General features: G+C 44.8%; 1 protein-coding gene across 6 annotated transcripts in view; it reads right to left on the bottom strand.

Moving 5' to 3' along the window:
- MARS1 (methionyl-tRNA synthetase 1) overlaps positions 1 to 23,523 on the bottom strand; it is a 62,763-nt gene that overhangs the window by 37,111 nt on the left and 2,129 nt on the right. The window contains exons 1-10 of one of the 6 annotated variants that reach the window (XM_053295099.1): positions 22,253 to 22,588; positions 21,893 to 22,026; positions 21,028 to 21,118; positions 17,233 to 17,332; positions 16,915 to 17,049; positions 16,512 to 16,587; positions 9,514 to 9,686; positions 3,545 to 3,657; positions 1,612 to 1,728; positions 185 to 388 (exon numbers count right to left, since the gene is read on the bottom strand). In XM_053295099.1, coding sequence (XP_053151074.1) covers positions 185 to 388; positions 1,612 to 1,728; positions 3,545 to 3,657; positions 9,514 to 9,686; positions 16,512 to 16,587; positions 16,915 to 17,049; positions 17,233 to 17,304 — 890 coding nt within the window. In that variant the 5' untranslated portion in view covers positions 17,305 to 17,332; positions 21,028 to 21,118; positions 21,893 to 22,026; positions 22,253 to 22,588. Of the gene's footprint in view, positions 1 to 184; positions 389 to 1,611; positions 1,729 to 3,544; positions 3,658 to 9,513; positions 9,687 to 16,511; positions 16,588 to 16,914; positions 17,050 to 17,232; positions 17,333 to 21,027; positions 21,119 to 21,892; positions 22,027 to 22,252; positions 22,590 to 23,523 lie in introns of those variants that run through there. The other 5 variants (XM_053295100.1, XM_053295096.1, XM_053295097.1 and 2 more) reach the window with 5 other exon arrangements.

Below are 23,523 nucleotides of genomic sequence, written 5' to 3'. Positions count from 1 at the left end.
AGGTAAGTCACTCGGCCTTTCCATCCATCTTAAAATAGGAATCATGATAGCCAACCTTTCAGCAATAAGCCTAAGACAATATGATAACTGAGAGAGACAAACAAAAGGAATGTTGACAATGTGCTACATAAGCCACTTCCACTCCTCTTCCCAAGGAACTGTGCTGCCTGTGGGCAGTACTTACGTGGTCTGATGTGCTGTGGTAGTACGCCCAAAGTAGTCAAAGGAGATGTTGAACCACTGGTAGATCTGGGAGTGGATGGCATAGTACTTGTCACAGATCTGCTGTGGCGTCAGCCCTTCCTCCATGGCCTTCGTCTCTGTGGCAGTGCCATACTCATCTGTGCCACACACATACAGTGTGTTCCAGTTGCGCAGACGGCAGTACCTGGATGACAAATAGCCACAAGTGACACATGCTGAAACAAGATGTTTATGACTACTAGCAAGGACTACAGCTTCACATGATCCCTTTTGCACATCAAATAGGCCATAGCTCTGTGGCAGAGTACATTAATGTTCAGTTTCTGGCACTTCCAGTTCAAAAACCAAATACATGTCAAGTCTCCATTTGAGATCCTGGCTTCCTGCTGACAGCCAGAGCAGACAACTATGGGCTAGATTAGGGCTGCTCAACTCTGGCCCTCCTGCAGATGTTGGCCTACACTTCCCATAATCCCCAGCTATTGGCCACTGTGGCTGGAGATTATGGGAGTTGTGGTCCAAAAACAGCTGGGGGGCCTAAGTTGAGCAGGCCTGGGCTACATGGACCAGAAGTGGCCTTATATGACCCCCTACGTAAATTAAGACTTGCATTTAAAAAATAAATGTATTACATATATGTAGGCATGAGGTATGTGACAGTTCCTGAATCCACTGCCACCATTTCTCTTCAGTAGTCCTTTCCTATAATAGCTATTGCCCTTGATAGCAGGGGAATGCTTTAGGCATGGGAAGTTACTCCAATAGAGAAAGTTCAAATATTTTGAACATAAAGAAGATATACTGTTTCACGAAAGCAAACAAAAAACAAAACAAAAAGTCAATCCTTTTCAAGAGATACAGAGTTCATATCACAGCCAGTTACTGTTCTCTCTCATCCAGCTGGAATCCCTTTCCATCAGCTTCTTCCTTGACAGTGAACTTCCAGCTGACTCTATAGCACACATCTATAGAACTCTTCCTGTCAATCCAAGCACGAGCTGCCATGCTTAATTCACTTAAAAAAAACAAAAAACAACCAAGCAGCATATAGAAATTTTTAACTAAACCTTTTATTTCTGGAAGTCAATGGGAACAGATACAGTATTCATAGTGTAGGACTACACAAATGCAAGTTTGAAAATCAAACCTAGTTTAAAAAAAACAAACCCACCAATCAGATCAACTTGCTATCAAGGAATAAAGCTCCATGGATCCACCCATATCCCCAGCCACTCAAACAGCTGCTTTTCTACCTCCATACACTGCATGCCCCCAAAAGCATCCTTTTAAAGTGCTGGACATCTTTTGCTGAGGGGAGGGGAGGGGAAGTTCGAAGATTCAATTCATGGTATGCTCAATGGCCCTCTACTTGCATATGGTTAGCAGGAAAGAGACACAGCCCCTTACCTAGCAAAGGCGTCGGCACTGAGAACACATCCAATGATGTTGCCAAGGTGTGGTACATTGTTAACATAGGGTAGTGCGCTAGTGATCAGGATATTCTTCATGCCTTCCACAGGCATTCTGGAAAAGAGAGTTAGAGACAGATGAGCCCAAATTTCAAGGTCAACAGTTGTGATTTTGAAGACCAAGTTGTAGGCATGATAAAAAAAGCTGTACCACACCCCCAAAAGTTAAAAAGTTGTGGTAAACTAACTAGGGGCAAAAGAGGTGTTGGGGACACACAGGAACATATGACCTCCTTATAAGATGCTTATCAATCTTCTGAAATCTCACCCACAGGTGTTCTGATATTATGAAGAGCTTTTGAAGATTGACTGTTTCTAGCTCTCATCGTTCTGGAAAAATAGTCAAACACTTTTGCAAAAGGGCCCACATTAAAAGGATTAATTGTTAAGTTACATTTCTATTCCACTCTTCTTGCCTGGAGCTCTGAGTAGCAGACATAGTTCTCCCCCTTCATTTTTATCATAACCAGCCTCCTGTGAGGTAGGTTAGGTTGAGAGAGCATGACTGGCTCAAGATCTTGTGGATCCGCTTGTGTTTTGCTTAACAAACAGAATTCCACCATCTTTACTAGCAGGAGTTTAAATAGCTATACCAGCTGGTATTACGTTATTTTATTTATTTATTTTTATTTATCTATCAAATGTGTACCCAATTTGTACAAATTGTCAGTAAAGATGATAGAATTCTGTTTGCAGAGTAAAACACAGGACTTGAATACAAGTATGTGTAGTAAGTGTACATTCCTTATTTTACTCTAATTTGAAATTATTGGTACACTTTTTCATCTTTGGGACGATTGCTGTTTAAATTTAGGGGAAGGTGAAACACGTTTTCAAAGCCTCTTATGGACCCAGAAAGCTTGACAACTATGACAGCTATGGGTCAGAATATGATCAATTGTTAGGTACAAACCACTAATTAGAATTGATTACAGTATAATTTATATGAAGGGATTTTTAATGACGTTTACCCTCCTTTTTTGTATATACTTACCATTTATTTATACCTTCATTCGCAATATAAAGATTTTCATACAGCCCAACATAAACTATGTTGACACATAACATTGTGTTAATGTTAGGTTAACTTTTATAACAAGTCTATTTCAGTGTTTTCATTCTTAATTTTGGACATAGGTGCCTGGGGGAACTCAAAACCAGAAGCAAAATCTGAGCTTCAGAGAAGTTTCGTGAAGTATAAGGATTTAGTAATTTATTGCCACTGAGGAAGACCAAAGCAAGGTCAAAATGTGTTTGGCATCAAGGCAACATAAAGAATACTGCTAAGATTATCCATTTGTGAATATGGATATTATGAAGAAACCTTCTGATTGGTGAATCCAGATTTGACATTTTTATAAAGGAGAACTCCTGGATTAGAAGATTGAGGATCGTAAACATATGCTTTCTACATAGATACAGAAACTATTTTACCAAGTTCCCATATGGGCAGACCACACAGGACACTTGAGTGAAGACTAATTCATTTTGTTTGATATGTGTATAATCCAACACACTTTTAATCACTAGACTACACTGGCTCCCCAGGATGGGAGCTTCTGTGCTGTGCAAATGCCGCACATCTACATCAATGTTGGTGATTTACATAATTCATTTTGAGTGCAGAATTTAGAGTTCGCTTGGCACAGGATTTGGGCTCGAACTCTCATGCTAAAACAAAGCAGGTGTTCCTGCTTCCGAATGCAGTAAAGCAAACCACCCACACTACTCCCCCTGCCACATATTTCACATACGACTGTTTGGAACTGTAGGGCATAAGAAAAGAAAATTGGGTCAGCTCTGTTTTCAGGTCGTGTTCTGCATCCCCATCTCACATCCACTCGGGCATTTCTGCTCAGCAACATACTTACACAGGCTGTTGTGGCTTCCATGGTTTGGGTAGGCCAACTGGCCCTCTGGTCCAGACTTCTACAATTGTGTCAATCTCTTCCTCGGACAGATACCTCTGAGCAGATTCTTCATCCTAGCAATATGGGCAAGACTGCATTAATTACACGTAGAACCCGCTTTTCCTCAAAGAATCTCAAGATGGCATACATGGTTCTTCTCCCACCCCATTTTATCCTCACAACTCTGTGAGGTCATTTAGGCTGATTGATGGTGACTAGTCCAGGGTCACCCAACAAGTTTCATGACCAAGTGGGGATCTGAACCAGAGTCTCCCTATTCTACTCTAATCTGTTCTTCGATAGGTTCCCAACACCAGGAGAAATATCCGATATCCACATGAGGATTGCAACAATCTCCAGGCTTACGCAAAAAGATGTCATAGTCCCAGACAGTGACAGTGGCACAAGCAAAACAGACCAGTTTGTACTATTCTCCTGGGGCATCTCCCCTTCCGACAAAGTGAAACCAGCCATGGCTGAAACACGTATAGCCAAAAATGTAGGAAGCCACACATAGCCTCCTATGAGCCCCTGGTGGCGCAGTGGTAAAACTGCTGCCCTGTAACCAGAAGGTTGCAAGTTCGATCCTGACCAAGGGGCTCAAGGTTGACTCAGCCTTCCATCCTTCCGAGGTCGGTAAAATGAGTACCCAGAATGTTGGGGGCAATATGCTAAAATCATTGTAAACTGCTTAGAGAGCTCCGGCTATAGAGCGGTATATAAATGTAAGTGCTATTGCTTTAGCCAATTGCCAAATATGTCCTTAGTGTTCTTCCATATCAAGGCTGCTCAACTTCAGCCCTCGTGCAGATGTTGGCCTACAATTCCTATAATTCCTGGTTATTGGCCACTGTGGCTGAGGATTATGCGAGTTGTAGTTCAAACACAGCTGTGGGGGGAGGGCGCCAAGTTAAGCATGCCTGTTCCGCATGTACAACATTTCCGAATGAAATGTGGAAACCAGTATAGATCTGCTCTTTGTGAGAATTAGGCTTAAATTAATTGCTAGATGAGGTGAAAAACCTGTTTCTTGACTCATCTGCTTTAAGCTGCAGGTGAGGTCTGCAAATGAATCCTCCTTCAAACAAGAGCTCCCTACACAGGGAGAAGGTTCTGACCTAGCCTTCTCCCTAACACACTAGGTTTCCATGTGCAGGGGACTCTTTTGCATGCAGAAACAGTCAATCATATGAGCTCCACACCTCAAAATTCACAAACAGCAGAATATAACTAGGCCAAAGAATCTTAAGAGGTGTCAAGTTTTTGTCTTGAACACCTCCTTTCCCCATGCAAGGATACAAATGAAAACATGGAGAGAAATAACCATGAATAGCACTATCCAAGGAGTGGACCTTCTTTGCTTTCATATCCTTCCTGTCCCTATCCAGTCATTATGTACCTAGACACAGTGTAGCCAGGTACAGAAGAAAAGGGAAGTTTATTTTGTTTTATGAATTTCTACACTGCCAAAATGCACATTTCTATATCGTTTACATCAGTGTTTATCAACCACTGGTCCACGAAGCATTGAGTACTAGTCTGTAGTGATCAGCCTCCCTTCCCTCTAAAAAGTTAACAGGGAGTGGACCCTTGTCTCAACTGACAGGCTGGTGAACTCCAGGGCAGCCAATCAGTACACCAAGTGGGTGTGGCCTAGAGAGCGGTTGCTGGGGCTTTTGGGAACAAGAAAGGCAGCCTTTATTGGAGAGAAGCACATGCGAAAAGGCTTAGTGAGGGGCAATGGAGTTCTGCTGCCTCATGGTCGAAGCCAGCATGGAGATTTCTCTCATGGAATAACTCTGTAGATCCTTAAAAGAAAGGATTGTAGGAAGCTTGATTCTCATCAGGAATTAGGTGAGTTCAAGGAAAAGGGAATTCAGCATAGGGAACAGTTTTAGTCAGACTGTGTGTTAGGAACTTGTCCTTGTCACCTGATCCTAGGGAGACGCTGGAGGCTGTGATGGGCTGGATGTGGGCTAATAAACTGAAATTGAATCCAGACAAGACGGAGGTACTGTTGGTCAGTAGGAGAGCCAATCGGGATGAGGAGATTTTACCGGTTCTGGATGGGGTTGCACTCCCCTTGAAGGAGCAAGTACGCAGCTTGGGGATTTTACTGGACCCGGCTCTGCTTTTAGAAGCTCAGGTGGAGGCAGTGGCCAGGGGTGCCTTTGCACAGCTTCGGCTAGTGCGCCAGCTGCGTCCCTTTCTCGAGAAGGCAGATCTGGCCACGGTTACCCATGCCTTAGTCACGTCACGGCTGGATTACTATAACATGCTCTACGTGGGGCTGCCCTTGAAGAATATCTGGAAACTACAGCTAGTGCAAAATGCGGCAGCTAGGGTTTTATTCGGAGCTGCCCAATGGGAGCACATCACACCCATTCTGAAAGAATTGCACTGGCTGCCATTTCGTTTTCGGGTCCAATTCAAGGTGCTAGTTTTGACCTTTAAAGCCCTTAATGGTTTGGGCCCGGGATACCTGAGGGACCGCCTGCTCCCAAGGGTTGCTACCCACTTGACAAAGACATCTGAGGGGGCTCTGCTCCGGGTGCCGACAATGAGGGAGGCCCGGCTGTCATGCACTCGGGACAGGGCCTTCTCTGTTGCTGCCCCCAGACTTTGGAATGCTCTCCCAGCGGCTATTCGCTCCTCGGACTCCATTGCAGCTTTTAGAAAGCTTGTTAAATCTTGGCTTTTTATCCAGGCGTTTACATAATTGTTTTTATTGCGGCTTCTATGTGTTTTTATCTGTGTGTCGTTTTTATGCTTGTATTTCATAGATTTTAAATTTGGTTTTTAAAAATATTTTTAGCTTAATACTTTTGTCATCATTTTATTGTATGTTTTTTAACTTTTGTAAACCGCCTTGTGATTGTTTTTAATGAAAGGCGGTATACAAATGCAACAACAAACAAACAAACAAACAAACTTATATTTCTTGTATATGTGTGCTTTTGCATATTCCTGATACTGTTCTATTATTGTTCACCTGCAACGTAACTGAAATAAGAGACACTAGCCTACGCTCAACCCACCTAGGGCGTTGCAAAAGCCTCTATAAACATTTAAGTGTGTATATAGACAACTTATTTTTGTAACTTACTATGTACTAGCTTAACCCGCACAGAGCATACCCCCTCACCTCAGAGATCTCTCCACCCTCACCTGAGCCACACTCCTGCTGTTCCTCCTCCATCCTTTTACTCCATCCCCCTCACCCCTTGGTTGCAGCTGCAGTGTTGCTGGACCTCCTCACCTGAGCCCTGCTCCTGCCCACAGGAGCAGCAGCAGTTGACCAGGCCCTTCTTCACTGCCACCACCGCCAAAGCCACCCGTTCCCCTCAGGCCACTACCAGGCATGGACACGTCCCTTGCCTCCCTCTGCCAATGGCCTCAGTAGCCCCAGACAGCAGTGGTTGACTGGGCCCTTCCTTGCTGCTGCAGCCATGACTGCTCGTTCCTCTCAGGGTGCTGACAGGCTCAGGACTGTCCCTCGCCCTTCCTTCTTTCTCTCTTCCCCTCTCTTATTTTTTTCTCGCCTCCACTCACTCTTCCCCTCTGTCTTTCTTCCCCTCCCCCCGCTTCCTTCCTTCCTGAGTTAACAAATCTTGTTCATCTTGTTTCCTTGTATAATTCACACAACAGCAACCTCCTTCTCCTGAAGGGGCTTTTTCCTCCATCAAGACCCCTCTCTTTGCAGACCCCTGCCCACTATCCTTATATATAGATAGGATTCCTCTCCTCTACAAACAAGAACATCTTCTGACCAGTAACAGTTGCATTCCAACTGACCTTAGCCATCACAGGCTCCTCCCCCATATCTGCATATAGAATCCCCACTGCCCAATCACCATGGTGCTTCTGCTCTCACAGGCTCCTCCTTGCTATCTGCATATGGAATTTCCACTGCCCAATAAGGTGCTTCTGCTCACAAACTCTCGCGAGAGTTGCCATGCACGGGATTAGCCACAGCTATGCCTTAGAGAATTTTTATATATATATTTTTAGGAACCAGCCCATAGTAACTGAAAAAGACTAACCATTTAAGCGTTCTTAAATGCAACCTGTTACTGAAAGTAACTTGAGAATCTATTTTTGTATCCTACATTTTCGGGTTTTTAAAGAAACTTTTTACAAGCCTCTCAGGGTGGGTTTTTAATTCAGTAAAAGGAGGAGGATTTCTCTGGTGCAAACACGTCCTCAAGAGCTCAGCAGCTATTCAGTTTTTGTCATCCCATGTAGGCACACATGGAAGGGTGTGTGTTTTTTTAATTTGCCCAATACCTAGTTACAGAGGGACCTTGGATTGGAGCACCCAATCCACTGGTCCAGTTCTCTGCAAGTTTTAGGGTGCTTGGTGGCAGCATTTTAAATCTACCGGAAATACAGAAAGGTTTTATGAGCCTACCCTACTCAGCAGGGATGACTCGCCATTTTCTTTCCCTTATGTGAGCAAGCTTTGAAAAAAGGCTTTAATCTGCAACAAGGTCCGTCAGGCATTTAAATCCCCCCCCCCCAAAAAAAATTTTAAGCCAGCAGGGGTGGCCAGTGGGAGCTCTTCGGAGCTCATTTCTAGGCAGGTGGCCCTTGCTGCTGTGCTGGATAATCATTTTGAGGAAGTGAAATGAATGTTATCCAGCAGCGAGGGCTGCCTGCCTAGAAATGAGCTCTGGAAAGCTTGCCCGTGCTCTGTGGAGCCCGGGCCCTACACCCTTTGCACATGACATCACAGAGCTTGGATGGGACAATGGGTAACCAAAGGGTATCGTACATATGTGTGCAAAAGCCCTGTTTGGCCGTTTATGTACCTGGCACAGGGAGAACAGTAGCATGCTTGCTAGCCACACCAATGCGCTCTTTAGTCACATCTCCTTGGTGTCCCTTGTTTCAGCATTTATCTGAGGAGGGCTGCGCTGAACTTAGGGACACTTTTTCCTCCTAACTTGAATGTTGATTAGCCAGTGCTCCAATAACAATCACTGGGTTCAGCTCTATCCTCCTCAGACAAATGCTGAATTTAGGGATGCTGAGGAGTGTGGTGCAGCTGTCAGGGCTAATTTGCATGTTCCTCTAAACAAAGTGGGTGGTCCAGTATCAGATCAATTTACCGTGATGAATCAGGAGATCACCATCCTTACTCTCAGCCTTAATCTGTCCCTACTTAATGGTCACCCTTGCTAACAGCCACTGCCCCTCGAATAGAAAGGCAGGATTTAGGGGGGAAATTCTGACAGTGATATATATATATATATATATTGGAAAAGAACACTAGCTTTATTCAGACAATATGTTCAACATTCATATGAGTGTACACAGGAAGAGTTGTTCATATCTTAGGTTGAGCACAGAGACTGGAATACACTTCCTATCTGTACTATGCATTTGAGGGGCCTGTATACAGATTCACTTGTAAAATGAACATAGCTACAGTCATTCACACAAAAACATTTACGAGTGTACAGACATCTCTACACTCATACAACATAATGCCTGAATAGGCTAATCTTTTATCTGGCTTGTTTCCTCAAATACAATGTGGTTTCACTCCTCATGTGCAAGCTGTGCCTTTGTGCATCAAATGAAAACTCTGGAGACAAGATTAAATGTTTGTAATTAACCATGGGAAGTGACAATCATAATGGGGCACCAGTTCACAAACCAGAATATCCTTGCAATGCAAGGACTAAATCTATCTTTCCTCTTAGCCAATTTTCAGCTGTATTGCTTCTTTACAAAAACCAGCATATTGATTCAGAGGACTAGGAAGAGAGAATACAAGCTTAGCTAATGTTCACACAAACTTCAGTTTTACAATGCCCTTTAATGGCTGTTCACACAGAGATAGTAGCAATCCAACATGAAGCAATCCAAGTTTTACCACCACCTATTAACCAGGCCTTAGCCCCACAGGAGAAGAGGAACCCTACCTTTGGCTCATTTGTAGCTGGCTTCTCAAAAACCAGGTTAGGAGCAGGATGTTTCTGCAGATACGCCTTCAGCTCCTGCAATCCTTTGGGTGTCCATATAGACTCAGCAGCCTTTTTGCAGTGCTCCTTCAGGCTCATGTTCTGTAACCATCTCCTCAGGGCTTTCAGTTCATCTTTAAAATTAGAAAACTGGCATTCATTTCCAGATTTTCTTTTTAAAAAATGGAGCATTGGTCACTTACCGTGAAGGCTTCTTCTGGTTGCTGCAGTCAAGGCATCTCTGTGGGTTATCCCCGTCACGTGCTCCTGGGCAGGACTATGTAAATAGCTAATAAAAAGCCTTTTAGAGCCTGACGGGGATGACCCCGCCCAGTTCTTATAGGCCGTGTTAGCATAAGAAAAGGTACATCCAAACCAGATATAACAGACTGTACAGCATACAAACTAGATTGAAAATAGGCAGCCAACATGAACGCAGTGTAACCCACTTGTAACATGCCATAGAAACAAGATAGGAGTCGAGATCTAACAACATTTCCCAAGACCATGATACCTATCGTAATAAGAAATTCTCCTGGAGTAGAGCAAGGATATATAATTTTTCTAGCTGGGCGGGCTGAGATGCCTTGACTGCAGCAACCAGAAGAAGCCTTCATGGTAAGTGACCAATGCTCCATTCTCGGTTGCTGCAATCAAGGCATCTCTGTGGGACATACCAAAGCAGTACGTCTCTGGGAGGGAACCCATATTTTGCTCTACTTCTGGGGAAGCACTCCCTGGAGAACCCGCCTCCCAAAGGCTGCTTGAGCGGAGGCATATAGGTCCAATTTGTAATGTTTGATAAATATGGACGGGTTCTTCCAAGCCACCGCCTTACAGATCTCCTGAACAGGGGCATTAGTTGTGAAGGCTGCTGACGTCGCAGTAGACCTGGTAGAATGAGCTACTATGTTCTGGGGTGGACGAACGTGCTGCACCTCATATGCAAGAGAAATACAGGCTCGGATCCATCTCGCAATTGTCCTTGAAGACACTGCCTCTCCCATAGAGGCCGGTAGATAGGACACAAACAGTGCATCTGTCATTCAAAAACTGGTGGACCGTGCAATATACTTCTTTAAGCAGTGACGGACATCTAGCTTATGCCACAACTTCTCTTGAGGGTGTGTCGGGTGTGGGCAAAACGATGGCAAATATACACCTTGAGATACATGGAAGTCAGATAACACCTTTGGACGGCTGAACGGGTCTGGTATCAGGTGTACGGAATCCTCTGAGATTATACAATAGGATTTGTGAATTGACAGCACCCTCAATTCCGACACTCGCCTCGCCGAAATCACGGCCACCAGAAAAGCTAGTTTAAGGGACAGTAGTCTCAGCAGTATTGATCTAATGGGTTCAAATGGAGGATGCTGTAGCGCCTTCAGAACCATGTTCAAATTCCAAGTAGGAAACCAGTGAGCCACTGGCGGTAATAACAGAGTTGCTCCTCTCAGGAAACGTTTAAGTAACGGATGTCCTATTGAAGCCTTTGAGGATCCCCCTGATATGAGCGATACAAGGGAGGCCGTCTGTCTCCTCAGCATGTTCGGTCTCAACCCTTTATCTGGGCCTTCTTGTAAGAACTGTAAGAGGTGGTTAAGGTTTGCCTGCCCTTTAGTGATATGGTGATGGCAGGACCAACGGAGAAACGCCCTCTAGGTGTATTGGTACACTCGATTTGTCGATGGGCAACGAGAGGCAAGGATGGTGGATGCCACTTTTTCTGTCACACCCTGCCTGTTCAGCAGCTGCCACTCAGTCTCCATGCGGCTAGCTGAAACCAGGCTGGGTTTGTGTGTTGGACTGGTCCTTGTAGTAAAGGGTCCGGTGTGACTGGCAGATGCCACGGCTTGTCTATGCTGAGGGATATCAGTTCGGCAAACTGCGGTCGTCTTGGCCAATAGGGGGCTACAATAGGGGGCCAATAGGGGGCTACTAGAATGACTTCTGCTTCTTGTTCCCTTATGCGCCTTAATACACGAGCCAGCAACGGAATCGGAGAAAAAGCGTACAGTATGCCTCGTGGCCACTGGTTGGACAGTGCATCCGTCCCCACCGCCATCTGACAAGGGAACCTGATGATGAAATGTGGTAGCTTCGCATTGAGTGGTGTCGCAAATAAATCCAGGACAGGGCGTTCCGACCTGTGTGCCAATTGTTCAAAGATCTGTTCAAAGAGGAGGTCCTCTCTGATGAGGCAATTAGCAATCGAATTCAGGTTTCCCAGTACGTGGTGGGCTGCAATTGATTTCAGATGACATTCTGCCCAAGACATCAGAAGCAGTGACTCCTGATAAAGGGATCTTGACCTTGTGCCCCCTTGCCTGTTTACATGTGCTTTGGCCGTGGTATTGTCCATTTTTATTAAGACATCCTGGCCCGTAACATGAGGAAGAGGGTTGAGCAAGGACAGTCTGATGGCCCTAAACTCCAGCCAGTTTATTGAGTGCGCTCGCTCCTCTGGAGTCCACTTCCCCTGAACAGAGTAGTGATGACAGTGGGCTCCCTGACCTCTGTTGCTGGCGTCCGTCGTCACAATGAGGAGAGGAGAGCTGGTCTTGTGGTAGCAACCATGACTTGTCCCCATAGCTAAGCAGGGTCTGCCCTGGTTGCATATGAATGGGAGACTAGAAGTGTGAGCACTGCAAGGTATTCCCCTCAGGGGATGAAGCTGCTCTGGGAAGAGCAGAAGGTTTCAAGTTCCCTCCCTGGTTTCTCCAAGATAGGGCTGAAAGAGATTCCTGCCTGCAACCTTGGAGAAGCCGCTGCCAGTCTGAAGAAAATACTGAGCTAGATAGACCAATGGTCTGACTCAGTATATGGCAGTTTCCTATGTAATAGTCCTTGGAAACTCTAGAAATCTCTTTCCCATAAACAGATTGTTGGGAGAGCTCCACCAGAGAAGAGACATCCGCACCTTGGCTGGCATGTGCACCATTATGTTCCACTTCCTTGAGATGACTGATTGGAATGGCAACAGGAACTGCTGCAGTTCCCTGAGGTGGAACCTCGCCCAAGGTACTGCTTCCAAGGTGGTTACCATTAGGCCTAGAAGTCTTGCCAAGGATAGTACTGGTGTCTTCTATGCATGGAATGCCATCTTTGCTTCCGAGACCAGGGTCTGAATTCTGTCCTCCAGCAGAAAAAGTCGATCTAGCATGGTATCTATAATGACCCCTAGATGTAAGAGCCTGTGGGAAGGTATCAGGTGGCTTTTCTTTTTGTTTATTAAGAACCTGTGTTGTTTCAAGGTAGATAGGGTCACCGCCAGGTTGGATGCCAGCGTGGTATAGTGGTTAGAGTGCTGGACTAGGACCGGGGAGACCCGAGTTCAAATCCCCATTCAGCCATGATACTAGCTGGGTGACTCTGGGCCAGTCACTTCTCTCTCAGCCTAGCCTACTTCACAGGGTTGTTGTGAGGAGAAACTTAAGTATGTAGTACACTGCTCTGGGCTCCTTGGAGGAAAAGCGGGATAATAATAATAATAATGATGATGATTCTGTCTCTGGTGACCTTGATTTCATGAGCAAATCGTCCAAATAGGCAAAGACGTGAATGCCCTGTAGTCTTAGGTGTGCCATCATGGGTGCCAAGACCTTGGTAAAGACCCTGGGAGCCGAGGAGAGGCCGAAGGGAAGGGCCTTGTATTGATAGTGAATCCCTACATATTTGAATCGTAGAAAATGTCTGCTTTTTGGATGAATTGGAACATGTAAATAGGCTTCTTTTAAGTCGATAGAAGAGAGCAGGTCTCCGTGGTAAAGAGCCTCCGTGATGGAGAGCAGGGATTCCATGCGGAACCTTTGTGGACACACACTCTTGTTCAGATGTTTCAAGTCCAGTACAGCTCTTTTGGAGCTGTCCCTTTTGGGAACGGTGAACAGAATAGAATAAATACCCCTCCCCGCCTGAGATGGAGGGTACCTTTTCTACCGCCCCTATTGCCAGAAGATGTTGAATGGCTGACTTTACGTCTGCATGTTTGGAAAAACAGTGAGAGTAGGGGGTAGGAAGGAACCTTGGGCGAAGAAGGGAGTTCATCTCTATTCTGTAACCAGACTTGATCAGTTCCAGGACCCATTTGTCCTCCATAGTCTGCTCCCATGTTTGGAAAAATTTTGAGAGATGTCCCCTGAGCGCAGGCATTTCTGCATCAGAACTGTTGCTTTCCTTGTTGTTTTCCCTGGTTGGAAGATTGTCGCTTTCCAAAATTCTGGCGGGGCGGGGACGGGACGCTGGCGAGACCAGGCTCTCTGAGATCTGAAGTCTCTGTCACATCCTCTGAATGGAGGCGAAAGGAACAAAATGGCTGGAATGATCTTCTGAATGTAGTTTTATCCCCTTTCTTAGGGGCTGTTGGCATTGTCTTTCTTTTATCCTTTGATTCCACCAGCACGTCCTTAAGGGCTGATTCTCCAAAAAGTTTGGAACTATCGTAGGGTACCGCTGACAGGTTTGCCTTTGATGTAACATCTGCCTGCCAACCCTTAAGCCACAGGTGGCATCTGCCCACCACTGCAGCAGCAGATGCTCTAGAGGAGAAACGAATAGAATCCAAAGTGGTATCTGCCACAAACGCCTGGGCTCGGAGTTTCACCAATTTCTGCCTTAGGTGCACTGGATCAGACGGGGTCTCGTCAAGTAGGTCATTAAGCCACAATAAACTTGCCTTTGCCGCCATAGATGCCGCTGTGGCAAACCATGTTGCTAGAGATGAATTGTCATAAAAACGTCTAAAAGCAAATTCTGCCTTCTTTTCCTACAGGTCCTTCAAAGATGCTTCACCGTCTCATGGGATCAAGCACCCAGTGACCAGCTGGACGATTGGTGCATCAGTGCTGGGAGTCTTGAGCAGGTCAGTGGTTTCTTGCTGGAATGAATAAAAGCGCGTAGTTGCTGGCATAAGTTTTTTGTTCAAAGCAGAGACCCTCTCGCTCTGCCCGCTTGGACAGTCTAACGGCCACTGAGAAAGGAACAGGGAGGTGGGAGACTTTTGCGGGCGACGGCTTGACTTTTTTCGCTGTTGGGCTGCTAAGAAGCGGGAGAGGAGAATCGGGAGCCCTTGTGCCCATTGGGAACTCCGGTTTTGCTCGCCCTGCCGGCACAAAAACGTTAATCACCCTCCCTGTGTGCTCCATACACAGATGGACAAACAATAGGCAGGGGGGTGGGAGAAGGTGGGGAGCCAACACACAAAGACAACTCTTTCTTTTTCTTTTTTTTAGATTAACAACAAGGACAGGAAAAGAATAAGGCAGATACGTGAAAGAGGAACAGAAAGGGCAAAAGAGAGCGATAATAAATAAATAACCACAACGAGAGAAATAAGAGAACCTGCCAGGAGCAATGCAGGACTATAAAAACTGGGCAGGGTCATCCCCGTTGAGCTCTAAAAGGCTTTCTATTAGCTATTTACATAGTCCTGCCCAGGAGCACATGACGGGGATAACCCACAGAGATGCCTTGATTGCAGCAACTGAGAACCTTAGCTTTCTAAGAAAGCCTGAGAGCTCAGCTTCAGAATCAACACTCATTTTGTTGAATGACCCCCAGTCTAGTTTGTGGACAAGCACTGTGGAAAACCCACTGAGCAGGACTCACCAATGCCCCATGCCACCATCTCAAGAAGAGATTAATGGTAAGGTGGGCATTGCAGGAATTTCCTGGAGTGTTTCTAGATCAGGTTTCCCCAGAACACAGACTGAACATCACTGAGAATCCTCAGATGCTTATCAGAGTTGGTTCTCGGTGAGAAGATCAGTAATGGCAGCTAAACTATCTCTGAAAGAGCTTGCTCCCACTACCAATTTTTCCCTGCAATGCACAACTGCATGGAGAGTTAGGTGAACCACTCTCACAGATCAAGCAAGGCAACACAGGCACTGAATAAGCCTGACCAGTGCTCCATGTGAGCAGACTGTGAACCGTAGGCAGAACATACCCAGGAATTATCTTGAGCACAGAGGAATGCCTCAGGGCCAGACTACATGCTACATGGGAGATCCACAACACTCTCTCGACATCTTAAAGTTAACTTAAAAACAGGGCAAGAATTGGATCTGGGCACTGCACTGGAGGAGGGCTTTTCTTAAGTTGTTTCTCATAGGAACATAGGCAGCTGCCTTATACAGAGTTAGACCCTTGGTCCATCTAGTCCAGTAGTCTACACTGACTGGCAGTGGTTCTCCAAGGTTTCAGGCAGAAGTCTTTCCCAGCCCTACCTAGAGATGTCAGCAATTGAACCTGGGACCTTCTGCATGGAAAACAGATACTCTACCTGGTCCCCTCACTCCCCAAACCCCAACTTAGGAAATATACAGGTAAGATCAGCAATGGTGGACAAGCTTTACTAAGAAAAAGAGAGAGAGAGAGAGAGTTTGCCTGCCTATCTTTTTCTGCTGTGTGCAGGCAAAAGAGCACTTTCTGTTCATGTAAGGTAACAGACAGAAGAGACCTGGTCAGTGTAAAGCCCCAGAACCCACTACAGAATATGTACGGAGGGTCTTCAGAAGACAGTTTCTGAAGAAAAAGTGTGCCCTAGGGCACATTCTCAATTCTTGTGTGGGTACACCAAGGCCAATTAAGGTGGCCAGTGCTCTGACTAAGCTAACTGTGCAACATGGAACATGCTCCAAAATTCTTTATAATATGCAAGTGTTCCTCAGAAGATAGCTTAATGTGGGGAGAGGGTGGAAATAGTTGTTCTAGGCAATCACCTACATGTGCCCATTACTGAGGGAGGGGAGAATGCAAGAGGAGGGATTTGCCTCACAAATACAAGCAAGCTGTGAAAGAGGGTATGGCAGGGAGGAAGGAGGGATGGAAGACAAACCTGCCAGGAGGCCAGATTTATCCAAATCACCAGCCAATTGGCAGACAGAAGTTGCTATATGTTGTCTTAAAGGGCTGCCATAAAATGGCACACTAAAGTCTTTGGCAGCAGCTCTCACCTGGCAAAAAGGATTCATCCCGCAACAGAGAGAACAGGGATCCCCACAGGATAACATCAACAGCTGACTCAGCATTCTAGATTAAAAAAGAAAAAATTGGTTCTTGTAGAGAGGGGAGCCTGAATATTTAGCCTACTGTTGCAAGGCATTGAGGGGGCAGGGACAAAAAGCAGCAGCAGCAACTTGTCCCACATGCTGGCCAGTCAGGTGAACTCAGTGGGCCTGATCCAGCCCACATGCTGGCAGTATGACTCCCCAGTTGTAAAGGGTATTGTCTAGGCTTGACAAGCCAACTATAGCCAGTTTTCAGAAGTACATACTACTGGATGTCCCTCCCAATCCTATCCCCAGCCGTGATGTGACTCAGTATTATACAGGCAGCTACATAAAGATCCTTACTTACCCCAGTGAGGTAAGGAGTGCCTTTTTTGGTCAGAATCTGTTCAATGTAGTTCAGTGGCTTCCGGATAATCTCCAAAACTTCCTCTCCTCTCTTTCCTTGCACAACATGAAGATACAGGGCTGCAGACAAAGCAGGCTAAGACGGCAGCCAAAAAAATGGAAGCACAATGGTTTACTCATTTTAACAGGCCTTATCTAAAGGAGCTCTGCATGTCATCAGATGCACAAGTGAGTTGACAACAGATACTATCTCTCTCCTCCATCCATGCACAGTTATGGAAAACTGCCTCCCCCCGCCCCCGCTTGGTCATTTACCTACCTCTAGTTCAGTTGCTTCCCACTCAAACAACTGGTTGGCAATATCACTCTGCTCTGGGCCAAGATCTCCCATTTCTTTTCCAGATAACCGGAAGAAGTACCTAGAAGACAAAGCAAAGGGGAAAGGTGAGCACTCTCCATAGGGTATATGTGCACACTTCATTAAAGCCACACAAGGTTTTATGCTATCACAAGGTTAGCTCAGAATTTTCCTAATAAACAAAATAGTAGTAGTAGATAGCATCACCCAGCATGATTTCTTTGCATGCTGTCATTTAATCTCATGCAGTGTTGCCTCGCATTGGTTATTTCTCATGACTGACTACTTCTGGAACACTTGTATTAGATGTGCATCTTATATCTGCAATTTATGTTGGTTTATTCCAAGACCACTAGAGAACCAGCATGGTATAATGGTTAGACTGGACCAGGGAGACCTGGACTCAAATTCCTACTCAGCTTCTGAGTAGAGATTTGAGTCCCTATTCAGTCACCTTGTCCTATACCCTAGCTACCCTAGACTGGATGGTAGTAAGAATAAAAAGGGGTAGCCTCATGTATGTTTTCCTTGGAGGGAGGGCAGGGTACAAAGTGTGGTTAATATTGGCAAGAGATCCTTGCCATTTACAAGCCTTCCCTCCAAACATACCCCACTTGTTTGTAGTAATGACAGGCATTTTGGTAATACATCAGTAATGGAGTAGGAGGCGGCAGTTGCTTCCATGCCGTTTGTGGCATACCTGGCTGGGATTTTTTTACAATCTTTGCCCTGGAAACAGGAAGGGCTAACCACATCTAGAAACAGGTTTACATTTATGCATCATATTCCTGGATCATATTTCTGAATTTTTAACACAAGGATGCAGGTGTGTGGGGGGGGGGGGGGCTCTGTGTCCAGCAGCCAGGTGTGTATATACAGTATAGTGTTTCTGCACCATCACGCATTGCCAGTAGACTATCAAAACTGACAATAGTGTTGCTCCTCTGTTGTAGATGAAGTACAGAATTGCAGTTATTCCTCTCAACCCCGCTCCCTTTAAAATGTTTTAAGTTATTTTAAATAAGGCAGCTTGATCAACAATATCAGTGTTATATTTTGTGGATATGCATATTTCCCATAGCATCCAATATCCTCAGTGGACCTTGTTTAGCATCTCCTCTGCTCCTTTCATATCAAATGGCTCATGCATGCACACAGTTACAACATGAATCCAGCCATGAAGCTAAAACAGCTCAAATGATAATTTCTCCAATTGGTGGGGTTGGGAAGTGATCTTTGTGCACAGCATCTGTTACACGCAGCCCATTAAAACCTTTGTATAAGGGCCATTGCCTTCTAGAATACATGTTCCGATTGAGCCTAGAATGTACATTTTCACACCAAGTTATTCAATACCTACATTTTTTAAAAAAAGATGTCCCACGTCATCCCATTGCTCAAAATATTTAATATTTCCCCATTTCAAAGTATCAGTATAGGCAGTCAAAACTACAAGACCCAATTTCCAAGAAGGTAGCCTGTAACTCTGTCAAACAAGTGACTAGTTGGCAGGTACTTTGCAATTAAGATCAAGATAATATATATCAGTACACGTTTATAAGCATATCGGTATTATACCTGCTACATATATACAGCTGGAAGAGGAGAAAACTGCTATAAATTGATCCGATTGGCCAGTCCCAATGCATAATATCTGGGAGATCTACCCATAGGTTCTCCTGCTAGATATTTTGCTAACCTTACAGTTTTGAACCATCAGAAAACATTCTCACTGGCACATTACAACATGCTTCCCTCAGATTTCCTTGAGGGAAGATCTCAGAACCTTCCATATGAGTGCATTTGTCCCTGCAGTTCGGCTACAGTGGAAACAGTGATACATGTACTTTTGTATTGCTCTTACTATCACAATATACAATCTATGTTTATTACAGCTCTTATAACTATCCAGACAGATCAGATGAATTCTATTTTACTTGGCCAATATTGGATTCCTTGATAAAGTTGCAAAATTTATGGCACCTGCTATTAGAATCCAGCGCAAGATAGTCCCCTGCTAACTAAGCAAAGAGGCACCTTTTATCATGGTGATTCTCTTTACTTAACAGGGGGAGAGCAACTGGCCCTATCTATCCCCCAAATCCCTCCAGTGGCTGTTGCTGGTGTCTATCTTATGTTTCTTTTTTAGACTGTGAGCCCTTTAGGGACAGCATGTCATTTTCTTTATCTATGTAAATTCACTTTTGTTGAAAAGTGGTATAAACATATTCATTGTATTCGTAAGATGATTAAGTTGACTATTCCCTGAATGATTGTTTATCCCTCCTGTGTTTTATCTATGTATTTCTTTTGCTGGCCTATTGACCATAACAATAAAGTTTATGTTTAAGGTCTGATTAGCTAGTTTGGTCATACACAAGCATCAGTTAGGAAGTAAAAATTTCAGGCATACCAAATTCAGCCATCCAGAAGGTGAATTCTAGAATTGTTGGTGGATGTCCTACCACCTAGTATCGGGCCTCACTCCAAGAGGGTAACAACATGTCTTCCAACCACTATCTAATTTGAGTTCTATGGACTCAGTAGCTCTGCATCATCTAAAGTCAACTTCCAGTTTTGCCAATAAGGAGCACATGTTTTCTTTACTTCTGCTCTTTTCCTTACAAGAGGCTTGTTTTATCCAATTAGAACTAGAGGCAGATTAGAATAATTGCTGGCTTTACTAAAGGGAGAGTGACCTCAGCCGTTTTCCCAACTGTGCTTTGGTACAACCCAAGACTTTTTGTACATGGCCCAGTCTGCAGTAAACTTTCTGAATCACCATTTTAAGACTGTCACAAATTGCAATGGGCCTACTGCTATGACCTTTACTAGCAACATCTTTTTCTCTCCCCACCTGTCTGTTTATCAGCCAACCAGGGGAAGAGTTCTGTGGAACTAAAAAGCTAGCCAATTGCTTTGCTTATCAATTAATCCTAATACAGCTACTGTTTCAATTAGAACAATATATATTTGAAGCCAAGAAACACGCCCATATTCAAGTACTGTACATCAGACAGAAAGCAGCATTCAGTTAACATATCATAGGAAGCTTCCATTTACCGAGTCAGACCATTGGTCTATCTAGCTAAGTATGGTCTACACAGACTGGCAGCAGTTTCTCCAAGGTTGCAGGCAGGCGTCTCTCTCAGCCCTATCTTGGAGAAGCCAGGGAGGGAACTTGGAACCTTTTGCTCTTCCCAGAGCGGCTCCATCCCCTAAGGGGAATATCCTACAGTGCTCACACTTCTAGTCTCTCCTATTCATATGCAACCAGGGCAGACCCTGCTTAGCTAAGAGGACAAGTCATGCTTGCTACCACAAGACCAGATCTCCTCTCCTGATACTAATCTAATACAGAGCTCTCACTCTGAGACTAATTTGGGCAAGCAGTAAAAACCTATAGAAACTGAAAGTTCTCCCAGAATCCATCAGTTTCCAATTGTTGTTGGTTTTTCTGCTTTGGTAATCTGGAATAGTGTGCACTGCATTACCCATTTTCCCTTTGTGACACGACTGTAGTCAGTTGTACACCATGCAGCCCAGGTCACTTAGCCATGCCCTCTACACATTCACAGTTCATTAGTGAAATGTTGGAGGATATGATAACCCAAGATTTCCAGCACCCATTGCTACAATACCATCTGCATTTGTCCAGCGTCACCATCACTAAGCACTGAACACAACAGGTACAATGAAGTAATGTCACCAGCAGCTTGTCTTGGGAACAAAGAGTGTTCAACATCCCATACTCACTGGCAAATTGTATTTGCAGAGAAAAGGAAAGATTCTTTTTCCAACAGCAGAGCAGGGATTCGTGGGTGGGTGAGGAATGGGACCACATGAGCTGTCAAGAGGGAACATGTACAAATTAGGGAAAGGGTTTACACACATTCCCACACAAAATGGCACAACTTTTTAACACTTCTTCATTCATACAGCAAAAGTGGCAGGCAAAAACTCACAAAGTTAGCATATTTCTCTTTCTCTGTAGTTCATATAATATTTTGTGGGTTCCATAGTCTATTAGCAGTCAAAGAAAAAACCAACCCACCCCCCAAAAAAACAAGAAACAGAAGGCACCCAACCAAAAAAGGAGACCAAGTCTCACGGTGCTGTGAAACATTTACTGCCCAACATGTTACAGCCTCAAAGGCCTTCTTCAGGGGAATAATTTGCAATATTTCAAATTGACACCTTGAGCAAGTAGCCTTTGCCTTCTTACAAACTTCAACAAATGCTTCACAGCACTGTGAGACTTTGTCTCTTTTTTGCTTGCCCTTTCAGCCAGGAATCTTCCTTCCCTGGCAAGATTGATATCTTTTTCTGGCAGAGCTCCCTGGTTTTTCCCCCCAGTAAGTCAGAATTCAGCATTTCTGGTTGTCATACAACTGTTCAAAGCAAAGGAACTCTAAAACAAAAAGTTAGCAACCCCACAAAATGAAATTCCTGACTTTAAAAAAAGGATGCTTGCTGCATGTCTGACATACTCAGGATCACATCTTTTAACACTAGATTTAGTAAATCCAGAAGAACTTCCACACTCTGTTCTGTACTGAATGCCATGAATCTCCACTAGTCCACATACGTATGAAAATAACAGAAGTTAGCAAAAGCCCACCATCAATCCAGGTTACAGGATGCTGAAATTGCAAAACAGTTGAGGGTAGTGTGCACAGGGCAGGAGCATCTTTAGAATAGGAATACCCTGAAGTGAATCTGTCTATTCTGTTTCGTTTCTGCTGCTTTAGGGTTCTGGTTCGTAAAAAAACAAATAAATAAAAATCAAGAATTCTATTATTTCGCTTCAGTTTATGTTTTAAAACGCTCAAGTTAGCCCCCGGAAGGCAACATTGGGTCAAAAGGCGGGATAGAGCATATTTTAAACAGACATGAAAGAGAGTCCCTCCAGCTCTAGGAGCAGGGAGTCCTTCTTCGTATGCCACCAACATTGCCCACCCCACCCGCTCCCCTCACTCACCATCCTGGGCAACCCACTGCAGCTCCACAGGAGCGTCGGTGGCTTGGGCAGCCGCCAGCACCTTAAGCCCCCCAGGGCTGCCTTGGCTGATGAACAGCTTCATGCTGCTTCCTGCTCCCTCGCTTCGGACCACGCTGTGCGCGTCTCTCCACTTCCCAGCTGATGCAACAAAGCCGGTATCCGCTTCCTAATATTAGCCGCTGACTGAGGCCAGGCCGGTCCCCGCCTTCTCCTTCCACTTGTCATTCAGCAAGCCGGTCGCGCCCCTCCCTCTCCCTCACACACCCACTTTGAGGCCTGTGTAGGTAAGTAAGTATTCATACGTACCCACACACGCCTCAAAAACCCGCCTCCATTCCCCGGAACTACAAATCCCAACATGCATCGCCGACGAAACCGGAAGTTGCCGTGAACGACACGCGGTGGCAGCAGCGGTCGAGAGCGCCAATTTATTTGTGAGTCACTTCCCGATCAAGGGTATCGACTGCGGCTTTGCTTGAAAATGTGGGATAATAAATAGTAACGCCACTACCGTCAATAAAAATAAAGGGCGAACAGCCAATGTTAGTACTAAGTCGATCAATAATGCCTATAAGTCCGGGAGAAGGAAGCAGAAGCAATTCAGTAAAAGTCTTGGTGATTTTTTTGTAGTGTGTTTTTTTTAAGGCGGAGGGAGTCTCTGGAGAAGGGCCTCGGAAGCAAAGATCAGGGGCAATCTAGGATAGATCGAACTAGTCTTGCGGCATCTTAGACCCACAAGTTTATTGTAGCATAACTTTTCACAGACTACAGCTAGCTTCATCCTCCGAGCTTGTGCAATAATAAATTTGTTCGTCTTTTAGGTGCTACTACAACACATTATGAATATTCAGTTTATAGACTGCTTTCCCACGTAAATCAGTACCCAAAGAGGTACTTACTGTATGCAATCTAAAACCGCCTAGAGATTTATATATCAGGAGGTATAAAAATATGATAAATAAAATCCAGAGCAACCACTTTAAAACAAATATAGCCATTAAAAGTATCCATTATTTTTGCTGCAACCGATCGATACGGTTGATCCTCCTATGGAAGTAGTATTATCGACGTCGTTTTAATGGAGCAGTGTATACATAGAGAAAGGAAAAAAGAGCAAGACATGTCTGAGCGCCTTCTGGTTAACACGGAAAGCAGCCGTGCGTTGGACTTGATTCTTTCTGGACGCAGTGAAGTCACTCTATCCCTTGATAGCTTTCTAGTGAAACCCGCTCTATTTTACAGTTACATTT

The sequence above is a fragment of the Hemicordylus capensis genome, chromosome 2 (genome assembly GCF_027244095.1).
Source record: "Hemicordylus capensis ecotype Gifberg chromosome 2, rHemCap1.1.pri, whole genome shotgun sequence".
Taxonomy (NCBI): domain Eukaryota; kingdom Metazoa; phylum Chordata; class Lepidosauria; order Squamata; family Cordylidae; genus Hemicordylus; species Hemicordylus capensis.
This window is presented reverse-complemented; position numbering and strand designations above follow the sequence as displayed.